Source organism: Anolis carolinensis, unplaced genomic scaffold (assembly GCF_035594765.1).
Source record: "Anolis carolinensis isolate JA03-04 unplaced genomic scaffold, rAnoCar3.1.pri scaffold_7, whole genome shotgun sequence".
NCBI lineage: Eukaryota > Metazoa > Chordata > Lepidosauria > Squamata > Dactyloidae > Anolis > Anolis carolinensis.
This window is the reverse complement of record NW_026943818.1, coordinates 5,513,643-5,531,638: the sequence shown is the minus strand read 5'-3', so window position 1 is coordinate 5,531,638 and position 17,996 is coordinate 5,513,643. Positions and strand designations below refer to the sequence as shown.

Here is a 17,996-nt window from a genome sequence, read left to right as displayed (position 1 = left end):
AGTTTGGGAACCATTGCTGTAATACCACAGCTGCAGTTCTCATTCTTATCATTGCTTCCCCATTCATGTCTGCTTTGGCCCTCGAGCACAACTGCCTTCTGTGGGAAGAAGGAGCAGCAAAGAATGCCGGTCTCCAAGCAGATCCCGTTGGGCCCCCATTTCCATCAGCCTGCCTGATTGTGTAGAAACAACAAAACAAGCTAAATCATTCAAAGCAGTTGACGCGAAGGAATGTTTTCTCCATACTAAGTGAATAATTTATGGCCCCAGCCATTGTCATCATAATAATGGTAATAAAATAAGTTTCTCCAGGCTTGTAGTACAGAAAAATAACACACACAATGAGGGGGAAAAAAATGATCAGGCTCATAAATAAATGAAAAACAAATAGGAGAGAAAGGCAATGAGCAGAGAAAGGATCGAAAGGTTTCTTTTTCCTCCAGCTTAGAAAAATCAGCATGGAAAAATATGACACCAGTCACACCAAGCTCAAAGAAAGAGAGCATACTATTCAACCTCCGAGGATGCCTGCCATAGATGTGGGCGAAACGTCAGGAGAGAATACTTCTGGAACATGGCCATACAGCCCGGAAAACATACAACACCCTGTGATCCCGGCCATGAAAGCATTAAACAACACAGAGCATACTATTGTTGCACCCAGCACCACATCAGAGGTCAGTGATCCAGTAATAAAATGTTTATTGAAGAAAGGATATAAAAAAGGAAAAAGGGGAAATTGAAAAGAGACAGTCAGGACATAAAAGGCAATAGTTGCTGTAATACAAAAACGCCAGGGAAAATGCCAGAACCAAAGAATCCAAAAACACAGAATTAATCCAAGGTATTTCCACAAACATGAACACAGGAATCTCTCCCAGGTAAACTCTCCAAAGGTACGTAAACATAGACAGGAACATGAAACATGAATCGTAACAATTCAGAGACCAGGAACTTGTAAACACAAACAGGACATGGATTCCCAAAAGCAACGTTGTCTCCTCTGAGATGCTTGAAGCCAAACCATTTACCCATATATACTCGGGTATAAGCCGACCCAAATATAAGCCGAGGCACCTAATTTTACCACAAAAAAACTGGGAAAACATTTGACTCCAGTAAAAGTCGAGAGTGGTAAATTTCAGAAATAAAAATAGATACAGTAGAGTCTCACTTATCCAACATACACGGGCCGGCAGAACGTTGGATAAGCGAATATGTTGGATAATGAGGAATTAAGGAAAAGCATATTAAACATCAAATTAGGTTATGATTTTACAAATTAAGCACCAAAACATCATGTCATACAACAAATTTGACAGAAAAGTAGTTCAATACGCAGTAATGCTATGTAGTAATTACTGCATTTACGAATTTTGCACCAAAATATCACGATGTATTGAATACATTGACTACAAAAATGCGTTGGATAATCCAGAACGTTGGATAAGTGAGTGTTGGATAAGTGAAACTCTACTGTACCAAGAAAATTACATTAATTGAGGCATCGGTAGGTTAATGTTTTTGAATATTTATATAAAGCTCAAATTTAAGATAAGACTGTCCAACTCTGATCCAATCATTATTCTCATCTTCTTCAATGTAAATGTGCTTATGTATCCTTTTAATAATAATAGAGTAAAATAATACATATTATTATTATTATTATTATTATTATTACAGGAAAATAATACATGTAATAATAAATAGAGTAAAATAATAAATGCAATAATAATAATAATAAGATCAGAGTGAAGTAAGAAATGTATTGATAATAATAAAAATAGAGTAAAATTAGTAGCAACAATAATAGAGAAAAATAATAAATACCAATAATAATACCAATAATAATAGAGAAAAATAATAAATGTATGATATATTCTCGAGTATAAGCTGACCCAAATATAAGCCAACCAGGACTCTCACCCATGTATAAGCCGCGGGGGGCTTTTTCAGTCTTAAAAAAGGGCTGAAAAACTAGACTTATACTCAAGTACAGTAGAGTCTCACTTATCCAACATAAACGGGCCGGCAGGACGTTGGATAAGTGAATATGTTGGATAATAAGGAGGGATCAAGGAAAAGTCTATTAAACATCAAATTAGATTATGATTTTACAAATTAAGCACCAAAACATCATGTTATATAACAAATTTGACTGAAAACGTAGTTCAATACACAGTAATGCTATGTAGTAATTACTGTATTTACGAATTTAGCACCAAAATATCATGATATATTGAAAACATTGACTACAAAAATGCGTTGGATAATCCAGAACGTTGGATAAGCGAGTGTTGGATAAGTGAGACTCTACTGTACCTCCTTCACTCAATTCAGACCTGATGGGATGGATAGAGAAAGGCAATATTCCTACGGATTGCTCACCTCGGGGACGGTTTCTCCGTTTCCGCCTCCCAACAGACGAACTGCGCAGGGCTGGCTGTAACTGACCGATCTCAATGGGCGTATTGGTCCGAAAACTCTCCTTAAACTTCTGCATCAGGGACTCCACTGTTTCTTGCGTCATTTCTGCAGCTGCAAGGTTTGAGACAATAGTAAAGATGTCACTCATGCATTGCTGAAGATACCCACAAAATGCCACTCTGGATCATCAGAAGCATGGATCCAGGAGCGGTTCAACCGCAAAGCCATTTAGGCACTTGCCTGTGGCGCCATAATCCCGGGGGCGCAATTGAGGCACCCCCGCATGCGCTCACACACACACACACCTCTCCACCTCCTCCTCCTTCGGGCCTTCGGCCTGGGTCCGGCCAAGTAGGCCCGCCATTCCCACCACCCAGGATTGGTGGGCCTTCTGTCTCAGCCAAAATTCTGTTCACCTACACTTGAAAATTACCTTGGGCCGGCCCTGCATGGATCACACATTTACATTGGAACACCATTTAACAACGTTAACCCCACAATAGGAAAGAGTTACAAAGTCTATGCTTTCACACATACAGATTCACATACATCACAGAACTTGGGTAGCCTTTTTGGTGTGTGTGTGTGCCTTAATGTTCCCTGTCAACTTATAGTCACCCCAGGGGTTTAATTGGGTCTCCTTGGGGAAAAACATAGAGGTGGTTTGGCCACTTCATCCCTACAGTTGGTGGCTTTATTATACATTATAACTGTATTCTCAATTTGCTTTGTGACACGATAAATAAATAGTTATCTCTTTTTTCCAATAGAAGAGTCAATAATGATTGGAGTTCGTTTGCAATATGCAGAACTAGTGCAGGATTCAGTATGTGGTGGTCAACTTGCCTGGCTGGTGAGCGATTTCTTGAAAAAAGTGAATGTTTACGTTGAGTATGCTTTCCTAATGGAAATAGTAATTAGATTAGTGTCAGACCCTGGAAGATCTTGGAATAAAAGCATGCTCCCAAAACGCAAATCCTTGGAAACAGCTTCATTTTCCTTACCATAGGTTTTATAAAGGGAGTTCTAACTAGTTCCCGCCAACTGGGATGTATATACTAATCTACTGTATACTCAAGTATAAGCCTAGTTTTTCAGCCCCTTTTTTAAGACTAAAAAAGCCCCCCTCGGCTTATACTCTGGTGAGGGTCCTGGTTGGCTTATATTTGGGTCAGCTTATACTTGAGAATATATGATACATTTATTATTTTTCTCTATTACTATTGGTATTATTACATTTATTATTTTTCTCTATTATTGCTGCTACTATAGTAGAGTCTCACTTATCCAACATAAACGGGCCAGCAGAACGTTGGATAAGCGAATATGTTGGATAATAAGGAGGAATTAAGGGAAAGCATATTAAACATCAAATTAGGTTATGATTTTACATATTAAGCACCCAAACATCATGTCATACAACAAATTTGACAGAAAAAGTAGTTCAATACGCAGTAATTCTATGTAGTAATTACTGTATTTACGAATTTAGCACCAAAATATCATGATGTATTGAAAACGTTGACTACAAAAATGTGTTGTATAATCTAGAACGTTGGATAAGTGAGACTCTACTGTATTACATTTATTTTACATTATTATTATTATTATTATTATTATTATTATTATTATTAATACATTTATTATTTCACTCTGATATTCTTCTTATTATTATTATTGCATTTATTATTTTACTCTATTTATTATTACTTGTATGATTTTCGTGTATTTATTATTATTATATGTATTATTTTACTCTATTATTATTAAAAGGAAACATAAGCACATTTACATTGAAGAAGATGAGAATAATGATTGATCGGAGTTGGACAGTCTTAATCGCTTCTCGGCCTTTTGGCTAAGATCAAATGTAGTATCTGGAGTTGGACAGTCTTATCTTAAATTTGAGTTTTATGTAAATATTCAAAAACATTTAACCTACTGAGGCCTCAATTCATGTAATTTTATTGGTATCTATTTTTATTTCTGAAATTTACCACCCTCGGCTTATACTGGAGTCAATGTTTTCCCAGTTTTTTTTGTGGTAAAATTAGGTGCCTCGGCTTATATTCGGGTCGGCTTATACTCAAGTAAATACGGTAATTACCATTTCCATTAGGAATGCATGCAGAGCTAGGACACAGTCTCCTTGAAACTTTTCTTCCCAACGAACTACCTTGCTGCCCATCATCACAGAAACCCTATAATTTAAATTATTTTCTCGACAAAACTTTGTTCTGGCATGCTAGCCCCAATGACCTGGAGCTCACCTAACAGCAGTTCTCGATTGTGGAGATTTTTTTTCTAGGGCAGCTAAACCCATTCAAAGAAGTGCCTTGAGCAAAGAGGCCACAAAGGCTTCGGGATGGATTAAAAAACCAATGTATTAACCCTGCAGGGTTGCCGGGCTCCAAAAACATATTCAATATGAATTTCACTCGGAGGTCTTTGGACACCTGGGGAGCTCGGTGTCTGCAAAGATTGCAGCTTAGAGATTGTAATTCCTGATCCAGCATGAAGCAAAGTCTGTTTTCACAGGGAACACTTGGCTGAGCAGAATGGCAAAGGTGCAAAGTGAAGCAAAACTAACTCCCTGCTGGAATGACCGGGCAGGGGAGACCACTCCTTAATATTGTTTATCAGTCCAAGTCCTTTTCTTTCTGGCACAAAAGATGAGTTTCCTCAGCTATCAGAACCTCCAACTGAGCAGAAAAGGCAGGAAAGATGGTAAAACAAGGTTGGAGAGGAGGGGAGCTAGGAAGAAAAAGACAGAGCAACACCTCATTTGGCAAGGCTTTGATGCAACGGCAATCCGAGCCTGTATTTCCATATTGAAGCCATGGACATCAGAAGCGAAAAGATGTCTCTAATAGCATCAGGTTGCTGGACATGCTGCCGATTTATGTTGCCTTTGAAGGATACCTCTGACTCCAGACATAATGGAGCTAGGTTTCGCAAGCAGTCATTATTAAAACATGTGAGTCCCATCCAAGGCTTATCAGTACTAACAGATGTAGCAACGGGGCATGTGTATATGTGATGTGCATCTGATGAGCAAGGCCTCAAGAGTAGGAAGTACAATTGCTAACTGCAGATACTGCCTTTTCACATCTTTAACACCTAGGACAGTGATGGCCAACCTATGACATGCGTGTCAGCACTGACACGCCTAGCCATTTTTGCTGACACGCTGCCGCATGCAGATTGATTGGATGACTATGTCTTTTGTGGCCAAATTTGGTGTGATTTGCTCCAGTGGTTTTGTTGTTTACTCCATGGGAATTATGCACATTACATATATCTATATATATAAAAGGCTTTTGGCATCACGGCGACTCACAAAACAACAAAACCCAACACCCCCCAAACTCTAAAATTGGCAACACAATCCATTATCCCTGCCTCCAGTAAGATACAACACAATCACACAAAAAACACAATCACAACACCAAAAGAAGGCCAAAACCCACAACAGGCAATGTGCCATGCTTTCTATATTTTGTAATATGTATATAAAATACAAAATAATAAATACAGCCAGACATTGGAGCTGCAAGGATATTCAGTGCAATTCAACTACACCAATAAAAGATTAACCTTCGTAAAGGGCGACCAGGCTTTGAAACAGTGATACTACTCTGAAACTGACCAACCAAAGATTTCCCCTAGGTAGCAAGCACCCAGGCTTTGAACCACCGAGGCTATTCATTACAATTCTACCACCCCCAAAAAAACATTCCCCTAAAAGGCAACTACCTAACCTTCCAAGCAGCAAGCCTATTCCTTTCTATTCCAAGGATTCACATAAGAAAATGGCCAGGCTTTCAGGCTACAAAGCTATTCACTGTTTTTCCACCTACTGAACAAAGAATTTCCATACGCCACAGCAACGCGTGGCCGGGCACAGCTATATACACTAGCTTTGCCCAGCCACGCGTTGCTGTGGCTTATGCTTTCAGAGTGTTGCTCTTTATTTACTGTCCTGATTTTAGAGATTATATTGTTCTGTATTATTATTAATCGCTTTGAATGCGATTTCCTGCTTCTTGGCAGAATGGGGTTGGACTGGATGGCCCATGAGGTCTCTTCCAACTCTACTATTCTATGATTCTATGATTCTATAGAATTATATTACATATTATATTTATAATCTTATATTATCTGCTTAGAACTGGATTATATGATGCCCCTTCTTCACAGCTGTATAAAATGCACACTGAAGTGGATTATATGGAAGTGTGGAGTCCAGATAATCCAGTGCAAATTAGATAATCTGCCTGTCCCTTGGGCTGAGTTGGTTGCTAGGAGACCAAGTGGGCAGAGATTAGTCCTCTAACTGGCAGCAATTGGATAAAAACAATTATTGCTCTCCCTCTAATTAGGACTTTCTTTTTCTTTTCTTTTAATAATAATAATAATCTATATATATAAAAGAGTGATGGCATCACGACGACCCACAAAACAACAAAACTACAGGCCCCCCAACCTCGAAATTTGACAACACAACCCATCATCCCCGCCTCTAGGTTGATACAACAAAAAGAAAAGAAAAATAAAGTCCTAATTAGAGAGAGGAATAATTGCTTTTATCCAATTGCTGCCTGTTAGAAGGCTAAGCTCCTCCAACTTGGTCTCCTAGCAACCCAATAAAAAAAATAAAAAACACTAAAAAATTAATACAATAAAATACTATAACAGAAAATAACTAAAAATAATACAAGAAAATAATAAAATATAATAAATAAAAATATAACTTACAATAAAATTAATAAAAATGCAAATAACGTCAAATAAAAATTACACAACAATTTTTAACCAATACCACCACCACTTTTCCACAGCAACGCGTGGCCGGGCACAGCTAGTAATAGTAATAATAATAATAATAATAATAATAATAATAATAATAATAATAATAATAGGACAGTGGATTCCTTTAACAGTTGATTGGCTTTGAGAAACTTTTGAAATAATCTCTATGAATATCCTGTTCCCTGTAGAAAAAAACTATTTAAAGCCTTCCAACGACTCAAGTAAAGACCCTGTGCTTTGCAGTTCGTGTTCTAACCTCATACACAACTCAGCACTGTGTGAGGTGTTAGGTGTGACAGTTCCAGGCCATGACAATTCCTAAAAAAAATAAATACCAGCAGCCTGAATTAGGCCAGAAAGCTTACAGGCACAGATCACAGAGTTGCAGCAGAAGCAGCTGAATATATTATCGCCTCTCTATATTCAGCCAGAGGCTAACTGCTAAAGCCTGCACCAACTGTCCTTACAGAAACGTTTTGGAGGGCAATCCTACACAAACTACATGACAACAGTCAATCCCATGGGTCAGAAGAGTAAGCATAAGCTAAAAAGAAGCTTCAAAAAGGCCCAGATGAAGTCTGCATACCTAATACTGACTGTAAAAGGTGTTCCTGGATCCAGCCAGCACCTGTCCATTGGTCTATATTTATATGAAAAAGATGAAGAAGATGAGGAGGAGGAAGGAGGAGGAGGAGAAAGAGAAGGAGGAGATGATGGAGGAGGAAACTCCAAGAGAGGGTTACTACGAGAGTTGTGTGACAACTCCCACTCCCCAATAGATATCCTAATTTTTTATGACCAATAACACCTCCCAACAAAGGATTCCCCCAGGCAGGAATGCCAAAAGCCAACCCAACTGTTGCACAAACAAACAGGCCATCTTTTTGTATGGCTTTCTATAGGGGTCCAGGTCCATGGTTGCTCAGCTCAGGTGGGTCTAGAAATGAGATGTGTCTGTCTTATATTCTCCTACCATCATACTTAGGAGCCATCTAGACTCCTTGAGCATTATCAGCTTCCCAACCAGTTCAAATGTAGTGTAAACTCAAAGCCCTTCCACACAGCTATATAACCCAGAACGCCAAGGCACATAATCCACAGTATCTGCTTTGAACTGCGTTATCTTGAGCCCACACTGCCATATAATCCAGTTCAGTGTGGATTTTATACAGCTGTGTAGAAGGAGCCTTATATAATCCGGTTCTAAGCAGATGGTAAAATATTATAAATATAATATGTAATAATTATGGTGGTATAATAATACAGGACCATATAATCTCTAAAATCAGGACAGTAAATAAAGAGCAACACTCTGCAAACAGGGAAATTCCAGCAAGGAAACAACCAGGGCCAGCTGACACCTCCCAACAAAGGATTCCCCCAAGCAGGAATCAGCCAGGAGGGTCAGAACTATCATTCTCCTTCGGTTTCTTGACAAATGAGTAAAACACAACTAGAATAACTGTCCACACACAACCATCTCAATGAATCCTTGCTCCTACGAAGTGTGATGTAAGGAGAACTTCAGCTTCCTATACATTTTAGAAGATCATTCCCACAAACTATAATCCGCACAGCAAACAGAAGACCTTGGAGGTCAACACAGCCACACAAATCCTACCAGCAACAACTCAGGGAGGTTGGACCTTCTGCAACCATCCTTGGTCCACCACTGAGCAGCTCACTTGGACACTTAGAGGAGCAGAGGCGGTTCAATCGCGAGGCGATTGAATCGCCTTGCCTGTGGTGCCATTCTGTAGGGGTGCAGTTGAGGCACTCCCGGGTGTGCGCATATGTCTCCGGAGCCAGGCCCACACCTATGGAAGGCATCCTCAGAGGTTGTGAGCTAGGTAAGTGGGGTTTATATATCTGTGGAAAGTCCAGGGTGGGAGAAAGAACTCTTGTCTGTGTGAGGCTAGTGTGAATGTTGCTATTGGCCAACTTGATTAGCATTTAAAGGCCTTGCAGATTCAAAGCATGGCTGCTTCGTTCCTGGGGGTATCCTTGGTTGGGAGGTGTTTCCTGTCTGGATTTCCCCTGTTTTCAGAGTGTTGTTCTTTATTTAGGCTTTTCCTTAATCCCTCCTTATTATCCAACATTTTCGCTTATCCAACGCTTTTATTTTTCAGTGATTGGTTTAGGGTGGGGGTGCAAAAATTCTGTTCGCCTACACGTGAAAATTACCTTGGGTCGACCCTGTAGAGGACCAGCCCACAGAAATATTGCCCCGCCAAGCATCTTTCTCATATGTTGCAATGCCTGCCCAGATGTCTTCTCAAGAAAGAGCCACAAACTAAACTGGAGCTTCAACAAAACCATCATATCCCTCAAATGGTGCCTGAGATGTTTACGTCCAAAGAAAAGGAAAAGGCAGATTTCTAAGTCAGTGGTGTAATAGTATTAGACGCACATAAAGCAGCAAAGCAATAATAAAAATAACCAAACTTGATTGTGTATCGTAGCAACTGCTAGGTACCGAGCGCTTTGGGAAGTGATTTGGGTCTCCAGTCAGTTCTTAGATAAGCCAATTGGATTATAAACAAGGCTGGATAATGTCGTCTCTGGGGATCTTCATCCTTTCCCTTTCTCAGCTCTCCGGCTGATCCAGCAGACCAACTTGAAACCGGGTGCGGGAGACGTCTATGCAAATAATATATCATTACAGCTCCTACCATTCTCCAAACCTGTTCTTATATTTGCAGCTAAAAATTATATAGAACTGTATGTTTTTTCCCCTATCCATATGCAATATGGTTATATACATATAATTGGAAACTCCACTGAGAGAAGGAAAGGAGTAAAGGCAGAGTGGTGCTTTGTCAGTGATACCATTCCCCTCGGAGACAAACGGAACAAATGTACTTTTTCTCCTTCATATATTCATGAGATGCCCGCCTTCCCTGAATGCTTATCCGTCCGATGTTCCAGGCGCTGTGCCAGCGACGGCCCTTATCTAACACTCGGCAGAAGAAAAAACGATGCAATCGCAAGTCCCCCCCAGTCCCAAATAATTGAAGAAATGTGCGTGCGGGGGGGGGGGGGAGTTTATCCTTAGGTTTGCATAAAGCTCTGATCATATGATGCTTGTGCAAAATATAGAGACGGAAACAAGCATAAAAGGGGCTTGGAGGCTGTGCATTGCATGCAACCGATGAACAAGAAATATCTCTCATGGATAAAGCAAGTTTGGAGCCCCCGATGGCACAGCTGAGCTGCTGAACTTGCTGAACGAAAAATAGGCGGTTCGAATCCGGGGAGCGGAGTGAGCTCCCACAGTTAGCCCCAGCTTCTGCCAACCTAGCAGTTCGAAAACATGCAAGTGGGAAGGTAACGGCGCTCCACGTAGTCATGCCAGTGACCACGTGACCTTGGAGGTGTCTACGGACAATGTCGGCCTTTCGGCTTAGAAATGGAGATGAGCACGAACCTCCAGAGTTGGATACGACAGGACTTAATGTCAGGGGAAACCTTTACCTTTATCTTAAGTTTGGGAAACCAGTGATCCTTCTGATGGGGAAGCATTGTACCAGAAAACCAATTAAGAGATTTCACCAAAATACTAGGAGATTTTTCCTGAGTGCGAAGATGCAACCACCAAAAACTCAGAGAGGAGACCTTTTAATTAATTTTTTTTCTTTCTTCTTCTTATTCACTTTAGATGGTAACGCAACTTAGTTTATAATATATGCGACAGAGGCTTAGATGTTGGAGGAACAATAACAAGTTTATTCAAGCACAGAGCTTAGTGGTTACAATGTTGTTTCTCACTTAGAGGCACTTTTATTAACAGTTACAATACTAGAATGAGGTGAGTCAAACTCCTTAAAGTGTCACTTCTTTTACTTAAAAGTAGTTAGAACTTCTTCCTCTGCTACTTTTAAACCGCAGTCACCCTGTGATATACAATCACAGATTCTCTGTTCCTTACCAGGACACAGACTACATTAAATAAGTCACCAAACTTATTTTAAACCGACTCAGAAATGAACAATTGAGTCTCCTTGATCCCCTCAACCTAGGATCAATCTTCTCTGTGCCTCATCAGAGCACAGACTGAATCCCTTTTTTAAACACTGCACTTTTTCAACAAAATGGCAGTTGGCTCCGCCTACTTCTCCATGGCAACCAGCCTCTGAGTGCTGAGATGCAATAACTGCCATACTTACCCTTTTAAAACACAAACACACAATTAAACATAACATCTGTAAACCAAAAATTCAGACTTCATTACAGTGAGAACAGTCCAACAGTGGAGCATGCTGCCAATTCTGGGCACACAAAGAAAGGATGGTATGGACAAGCTGGAAGGCATCCAAAGAAGGGCGACCAAGACTGTCAAACGTCTGGAAGCAAAGCCCTATGAGAAGCGATGTAGGGAGCTGGGTATGTTTAGCTTCCAGAAGAGGTTGAGAGGGAACAAGATAGCCATGTTTAAATGTTTGAAAGGATTTGAGAAAGAGATCTTGGGGTCCTTGTGAACAAAAAGTTAAACATGAACCAACAGTGTCATGCAGCAGCTAAAAAAGCCAATGGGATTCTGGCCTGCATAAATAGAAGTATCGTGTCCAGTTATTGACGCTTGTTTTTGTTATGTTTTGTCTCTGTTTTGGGCTTGGCCCCATATTGGCCGCCCCGAGTCCCTTCAGGGAGATGGAGGCGGGATAAAAAAATAAATTATTATTATTATTTGATTGTATGACACATCAAACAAGATAGATATGCTGGATTTCGTATCATAAAATCTCAAGTTGAACACTTCCTGTTGTTTTTTGTCAATGCGACTGTCACCTGGGATGGCAACATCAATGATCCAAACCTTTTTCTTCTCCACAACTGTGATGTCTGGTGTGTTGTGTCAGTCTGGATTCGGAAGTCCCACAGTATCTTTGCGTGCTCATTTTCCAATACTTTTGCAGGTTTGTGATCCCACCAGTTCTTTGCTGCTAGGAGCATATGTTCCAATGAATCATTTGGGCCACACAGTTGTGCCTCTGTTTGTAGTCTGTCTGTGCGATTTTCTTACAGCAGCTGAGGATATGATCAATGGTTTAATCAGCTTCCTTGCACAGTCTGCATTTTGGGTCATCAGCTGATTTTTCGATCTTGGCCTTAATTGCCTTTGTTCTGATGTCTTGCTCCTGGGCTGCAAGGATCAGGCCTTCTGTCTCCTTCTTCAGGATCCCATTCGTGAGCCAGAGCCAGGTCTTATATATATAATATAATATAATATAATATAATATAATATAATATAATATAGCCAAATTATTATTATTATTTTATTGTATGACACAGCAAACAAGATAGACAGGGTGGATTTCATATCACAAAACCACAAGTCGAACCCTTCCCAAGCGTTTAGGACTGTGTGATGTATTTTCGGATGATGCACACAGATCTCAGTAGGTTGGCCTTTTGCAGTTGGCAGATCGTAATTTTGTCAATGCCTATTATTATTATTATTATTATTATTATTATTGACACAATGACGTTGTATGACACAGCAAACAAGATAGATATGCTGGGTTTCGTTTCACAAAATCACAAGTCGAACTCTTCCCAAGTGTCGAGGACTGTGTGATGTATTTTCGGATGATGCGTGCAGATCCCAGCAGGGTGGCTTTTTGCAGTTGGCAGATCATAATTTTGTCAATGCCTATTGTTTCCAAATGCCGGCTGAGATCTTTCGGCACGGCACCCAGTGTGCCCATCACCACCGGGACCACCTGCACTGGTTTCTGCCAGAGTCTTTGCAGTTCAATCTTGAGGTCCTGATAGCGGCTGAGTTTTTCCTGTTGTTATTCGTCAATGCGACTGTCGCCTGGGATGGCAACATCAATGATCCAAACCTTGTTCTTTTCCACAACTGTGATGTCTGGTGTGTTGTGTTCCAGAACTTTGTCAGTCTGGATTCGGAAGTCCCACAGTATCTTTGCGTGCTCATTTTCCAATACTTTTGCAGGTTTGTGATCCCACCAGTTCTTTGCTGCTAGGAGCATATGTTCCAATGAATCATTTGGGCCACACAGTTGTGCCTCTGTTTGTAGTCTGTCTGTGCGATTTTCTTACAGCAGCTGAGGATATGATCAATGGTTTAATCAGCTTCCTTGCACAGTCTGCATTTTGGGTCATCAGCTGATTTTTCAATCTTGGCCTTAATTGCCTTTGTTCTGATGGCTTGCTTCTGGGCTGCAAGGATCAGGCCTTCTGTCTCCTTCTTCAGGATCCCATTCGTGAGCCAGAGCCAGGTCTTATATATATAATATAATATAATATAATATAATATAATATAATATAATATAGCCAAATTATTATTATTATTTTATTGTATGACACAGCAAACAAGATAGACAGGGTGGATTTCATATCACAAAACCACAAGTCGAACACTTCCCAAGCGTTTAGGACTGTGTGATGTATTTTCGGATGATGCACACAGATCTCAGTAGGTTGGCCTTTTGCAGTTGGCAGATCGTAATTTTGTCAATGCCTATTATTATTATTATTATTATTGACACAACGACGTTTTATGACACAGCAAACAAGATAGATATGCTGGGTTTCGTTTCACAAAATCACAAGTCGAACACTTCCCAAGTGTCTAGGACTGTGTGATGTATTTTCGGATGATGCGTGCAGATCCCAGCAAGATGGCTTTTTGCAGTTGGCAGATCGTAATTTTGTCAATGCCTATTGTTTCCAAATGCCGGCTGAGATCTTTCGGCACGGCACCCAGTGTGCCCATCACCACCGGGACCACCTGCACTGGTTTCTGCCAGAGTCTTTGCAGTTCAATCTTGAGGTCCTGATAGCGGCTGAGTTTTTCCTGTTGTTTTTCGTCAATGCGACTGTCGCCTGGGATGGCAACATCAATGATCCAAACCTTGTTCTTTTCCACAACTGTGATGTCTGGTGTGTTGTGTTCCAGAACTTTGTCAGTCTGGATTCGGAAGTCCCACAGTATCTTTGCGTGCTCATTTTCCAATACTTTTGCAGGTTTGTGATCCCACCAGTTCTTTGCTGCTGGCAGGTGGTACTTGAGGCATAAGTTCCAATGAATCATTTGGGCCACATAGTTGTGCCTCTGTTTGTAGTCTGTCTGTGCAATTTTCTTACAGCAGCTGAGGATATGATCAATGGTTTCGTCGGTTTCCTTGCACAGTCTGCATTTTGGGTCATCAGCTGATTTTTCCATCTTGGCCTTAATTGCATTTGTTCTGATGGCTTGCTCCTGGGCTGCAAGGATCAGGCCTTCTGTCTCCTTCTTCAGGGTCCCATTTGTGAGCCAGAGCCAGGTCTTCTCCTTATCAGCTTTTCCTTCAATTTTGTCAAGGAATTTTCCATGCAATGTTTTGTTGTGCCAGTTGTCAGCTCTAGTTTGTAGTGTGGTTTTCTTGTACTGGTTTTTTGTCTGCTGTGCTTTGAGGAGTTTCTGATTTTTGACTTCAATCAAAGCAGGTTCTTCACTTTGCTTTACATATTCTGCCAGGGCATGTTCTTCTTCTTTGACTGCTTGTTTGACTTGTAAGAGTCCTCTGCCCCCTGATCTTCTAGGCAGATAGAGCCGGTCAACATCGCTGCGGGGGTGCAGGGAATGATGGATGGTCATGAGTTTTCTTGTTGTTATTATTATTATTATTATTATTATTATTATTATTATTATTATTATTATTATTATTCTATGACTCTATCGTTGACTTGGTATTGAAGGATCCACAGATTCATTGAGAGACCATTATAACCAAATCCACAATATGTGGAGGATGACTGTATTTAAAAGTTTGGTCGGACTAGGGCGGGTAGGGTTCAGCACCCTGGATAGCTCCATTAAAAGTGTGAAAGAATTCACAACATCATTGACTAGGAAGCCTCAGATGACTCCTGCTCAGGAGTTACACAAATTGACAATGCATGGTTTGTTTTCCTTCTCGCATGCACGCACACACTCACCTCCTAGCTCACAGAAGAGTAAAATATCAGAGGTTGTTCCCTGTGGATGTGTCCCTGTGAAAATGCCAGTCCTGCTGCCACATTGTCTCCAGAGGTTTAAATGCATTCCTCTTTCAGGTGAAAACCCCAATTTCTATGAACTGGGAGTGGCTGCCCCAAATCACCTTCCGTTTCCCAGTCCTCATCCTCTCCCCAGTCACGGTCCTCAATCCTTTCCCAGTTAATTGCCTCCACTCCTGTGCAAACCCACCGTTCAGTGGGAAATGCCACAGAATGTTAATTTCTCTTGGCACTTGCAACCGGAGAGTGCTTCTCTTTCAATAAAAAAGGTATCAAATACACATTGTTTTAATAGCACCCTGTGAAAAGTTCCATTCCAACTTGTGAGTACCTCTGTACACCGTGTTTCCCCGAAAATAAGACAGTGTCTTATATTATTTTTTGCTCCCAAAGATACTCTAGGTCTCATTTTCAGGGGATGTCTTATTTTTCCATGAAGAAGAATTCACATTTATTGTTGAACAAAAAAATGAACATTTATTATATAGTGTAAAGTAGTTGTCATCACAAACCAGCATAACTATACAAACTGTGAATCCTATCAAGGATTTCTTGTTACTACCATTATTTCCATGTACAACAATCTATGGTACGTACATTTACCAAACCTGCATGCTCTGGTGTTCTATTCGGCAGGCATGCTTCCAAACACAAACGGTCCTAGGTCTTACTTTAGGGGGAGGCCTTATATTTAGCAATTCAGCAAAACCTCTCCTAGGTCTTATTTTCTGGGGATGTCTTATTTTAGGGGAAACAGGGTAGTATTTTAATCCAAGAGCTTTCAGGATCATGCCACTGCATAGTGGCTATTTAGGTGATGTAGCTTAGTTGAACTCACTCACCCCAGTAGAATAAACTCTGCAGAACAGGACAATAAACCTAGGAGCAAGGACTGAATAAATCCAGAACACACCATCAGAAAGGAGACTGCAGTCAAGAAATCAGAAGACTAGATGGTAGACCAGTGGATCCCAAGCTTATTTGGCCTACTGCCCTCTTTCCAGAAAAAATATTACTCAGCGCCCCCTGGAAAGGGGACGTAGCTTAGAGGGGTGGGTGTGGCTCCTGCTCAAGAGGGAGGGGCTGGGCCTCTCCCCTAGTCCAAGATGGAGGGCTGGGAGGGGGAGGGGGAGGTGGGTGGGGCCACAAATGGGCGGCCAGGACTGGGATGGGCATAGTTACGAGCTCTGAGGCAGGGCTGAGCATCTATCCCTGTCCTGCGATGCCTGCCAGGACACAGGGGGCGGGGCTAGAGGAGGGGGCGGGGCCTTTTCCCAAGTGCCTGACAGGGCTGAACTTCTATACCCCGCCCCCGTGTTCTAACAAGTGCCTCAGGGGAGGTATACAGAGGCTCAGCCCTGTCTCGCACTCTTGGGAAGAGGCCCCATCCCCACCTAAACCCAGCCCTTTTGTCCTAAAAGGCCTCTCAGGAGAGGTATAGAGGCTCAGCCCTATCTCAGGTTCTTGGAAAGAGGCCACGTCCCCACCCAAACCCAGCCCTTTAGTCCTAAAAGGCTTCTCAGGAGAGGTATAGAGACTCAGCCCTGTCTCACGCTCTTGGGAAGAGGCCCCGTCCCCACCCAAACCCAGCCCTTTTGTCCTAAAAGGCCTCTCAGGAGAGGTATAGAGATTCAGCCCTATCTCAGGTTCTTGGAAAGAGGCCACGTCCCCACCCAAACCCAGCCCTTTTGTCCTAAAAGGCCTCTCAGGAGAGGTATAGAGATTCAGCCCTATCTCAGGTTCTTGGAAAGAGGCCACGTCCCCACCCAAACCCAGCCCTTTAGTCCTAAAGGCTTCTCAGGAGAGGTATAGAGACTCAGCCCTGTCTCACGCTCTTGGGAAGAGGCCCCGTCCCCACCCAAACCCAGCCCTTTTGTCCTAAAAGGCCTCCTAGGAGAGGTATAGAGGCTCAGCCCTGTCTCGGGAAGTGGTTTAAAAGCCTTCTAGATAGATGAACAACAGTCTTCTGGCACCTTGCATGCTTTTACACATTCTATCAGTTCTGGTTTACATTCTGTATTATGGTTGCACTCCTAGTTTGCCTCTTGGTACCAATATCTTCTCTGTACCACCACACATTCAGGAATCTTCCTGAATCCAGAGGCATATTCTCCACCTTGAGCCTTGGTCATATTGCCTGCTTGTATGTGGCTTCTTTCTAGGTCCTGACTCCTGTTTTACACCATGGATTCAGTTCCTGGCTCCAATTCGTAATCAATAGCATCTGCCTGTACCTCAGGTGAAGAGAGAGTGAATGCATCCCCTGTTGCCTTGGTAACTAGGCTAATGTACTCTGCTTAGCCACACTAGTGGCATCGTTTCCCATCACACACTCTATGACAAGACTTTCACTATGACCCACTTGCAGTTGTGCATGCGTAATTGCTTTGGGTCAGGGATAGGAAAGTGTGTGTTCTCCAACCAGGTTGCATGCGATCAGAAGAAACATCAACATTCAGGGAAGCAATAGAGCGAAAGAGCGGTCCCAATGTGTTTTCTCTTCATTTCGTAGGGCAATGATGATGAGGCTGACTCAAAATTAGCATGCCAGAGATCCACAAGGATATATCCATAGCAGATTACATTCTGAAATTGAGGTAGCAACAAGGACAACATGAGCACATTGAAGATGGATTTTGAACAAAGTTTGATTCCTTGAAAAAAGAGTATGTATGTGGAGTGCATGTATGGTGTGTAGGAGAGCCCACACCTCCAGGGCCTGCAGCTGAGCGCCTCTTGTAACACCCCTA

At 41.6% G+C, this 17,996-nt stretch overlaps 1 protein-coding gene and 1 pseudogene across 3 annotated transcripts in view; one reads left to right on the top strand and one right to left on the bottom strand.

The window, feature by feature from the left end:
• Positions 1-17,996, bottom strand: part of astn2 (astrotactin 2) — a 615,168-nt gene that overhangs the window by 367,189 nt on the left and 229,983 nt on the right. For all 3 annotated transcript variants that reach the window (XM_062959683.1, XM_062959682.1, XM_062959684.1), the window contains exon 4: positions 2,389-2,538. In XM_062959683.1, the coding sequence (XP_062815753.1) occupies positions 2,389-2,538 (150 nt within the window). The remainder of the gene's footprint in view (positions 1-2,388; positions 2,539-17,996) is intronic.
• Positions 4,266-4,362, top strand: LOC134293389 (U2 spliceosomal RNA; annotated as a pseudogene).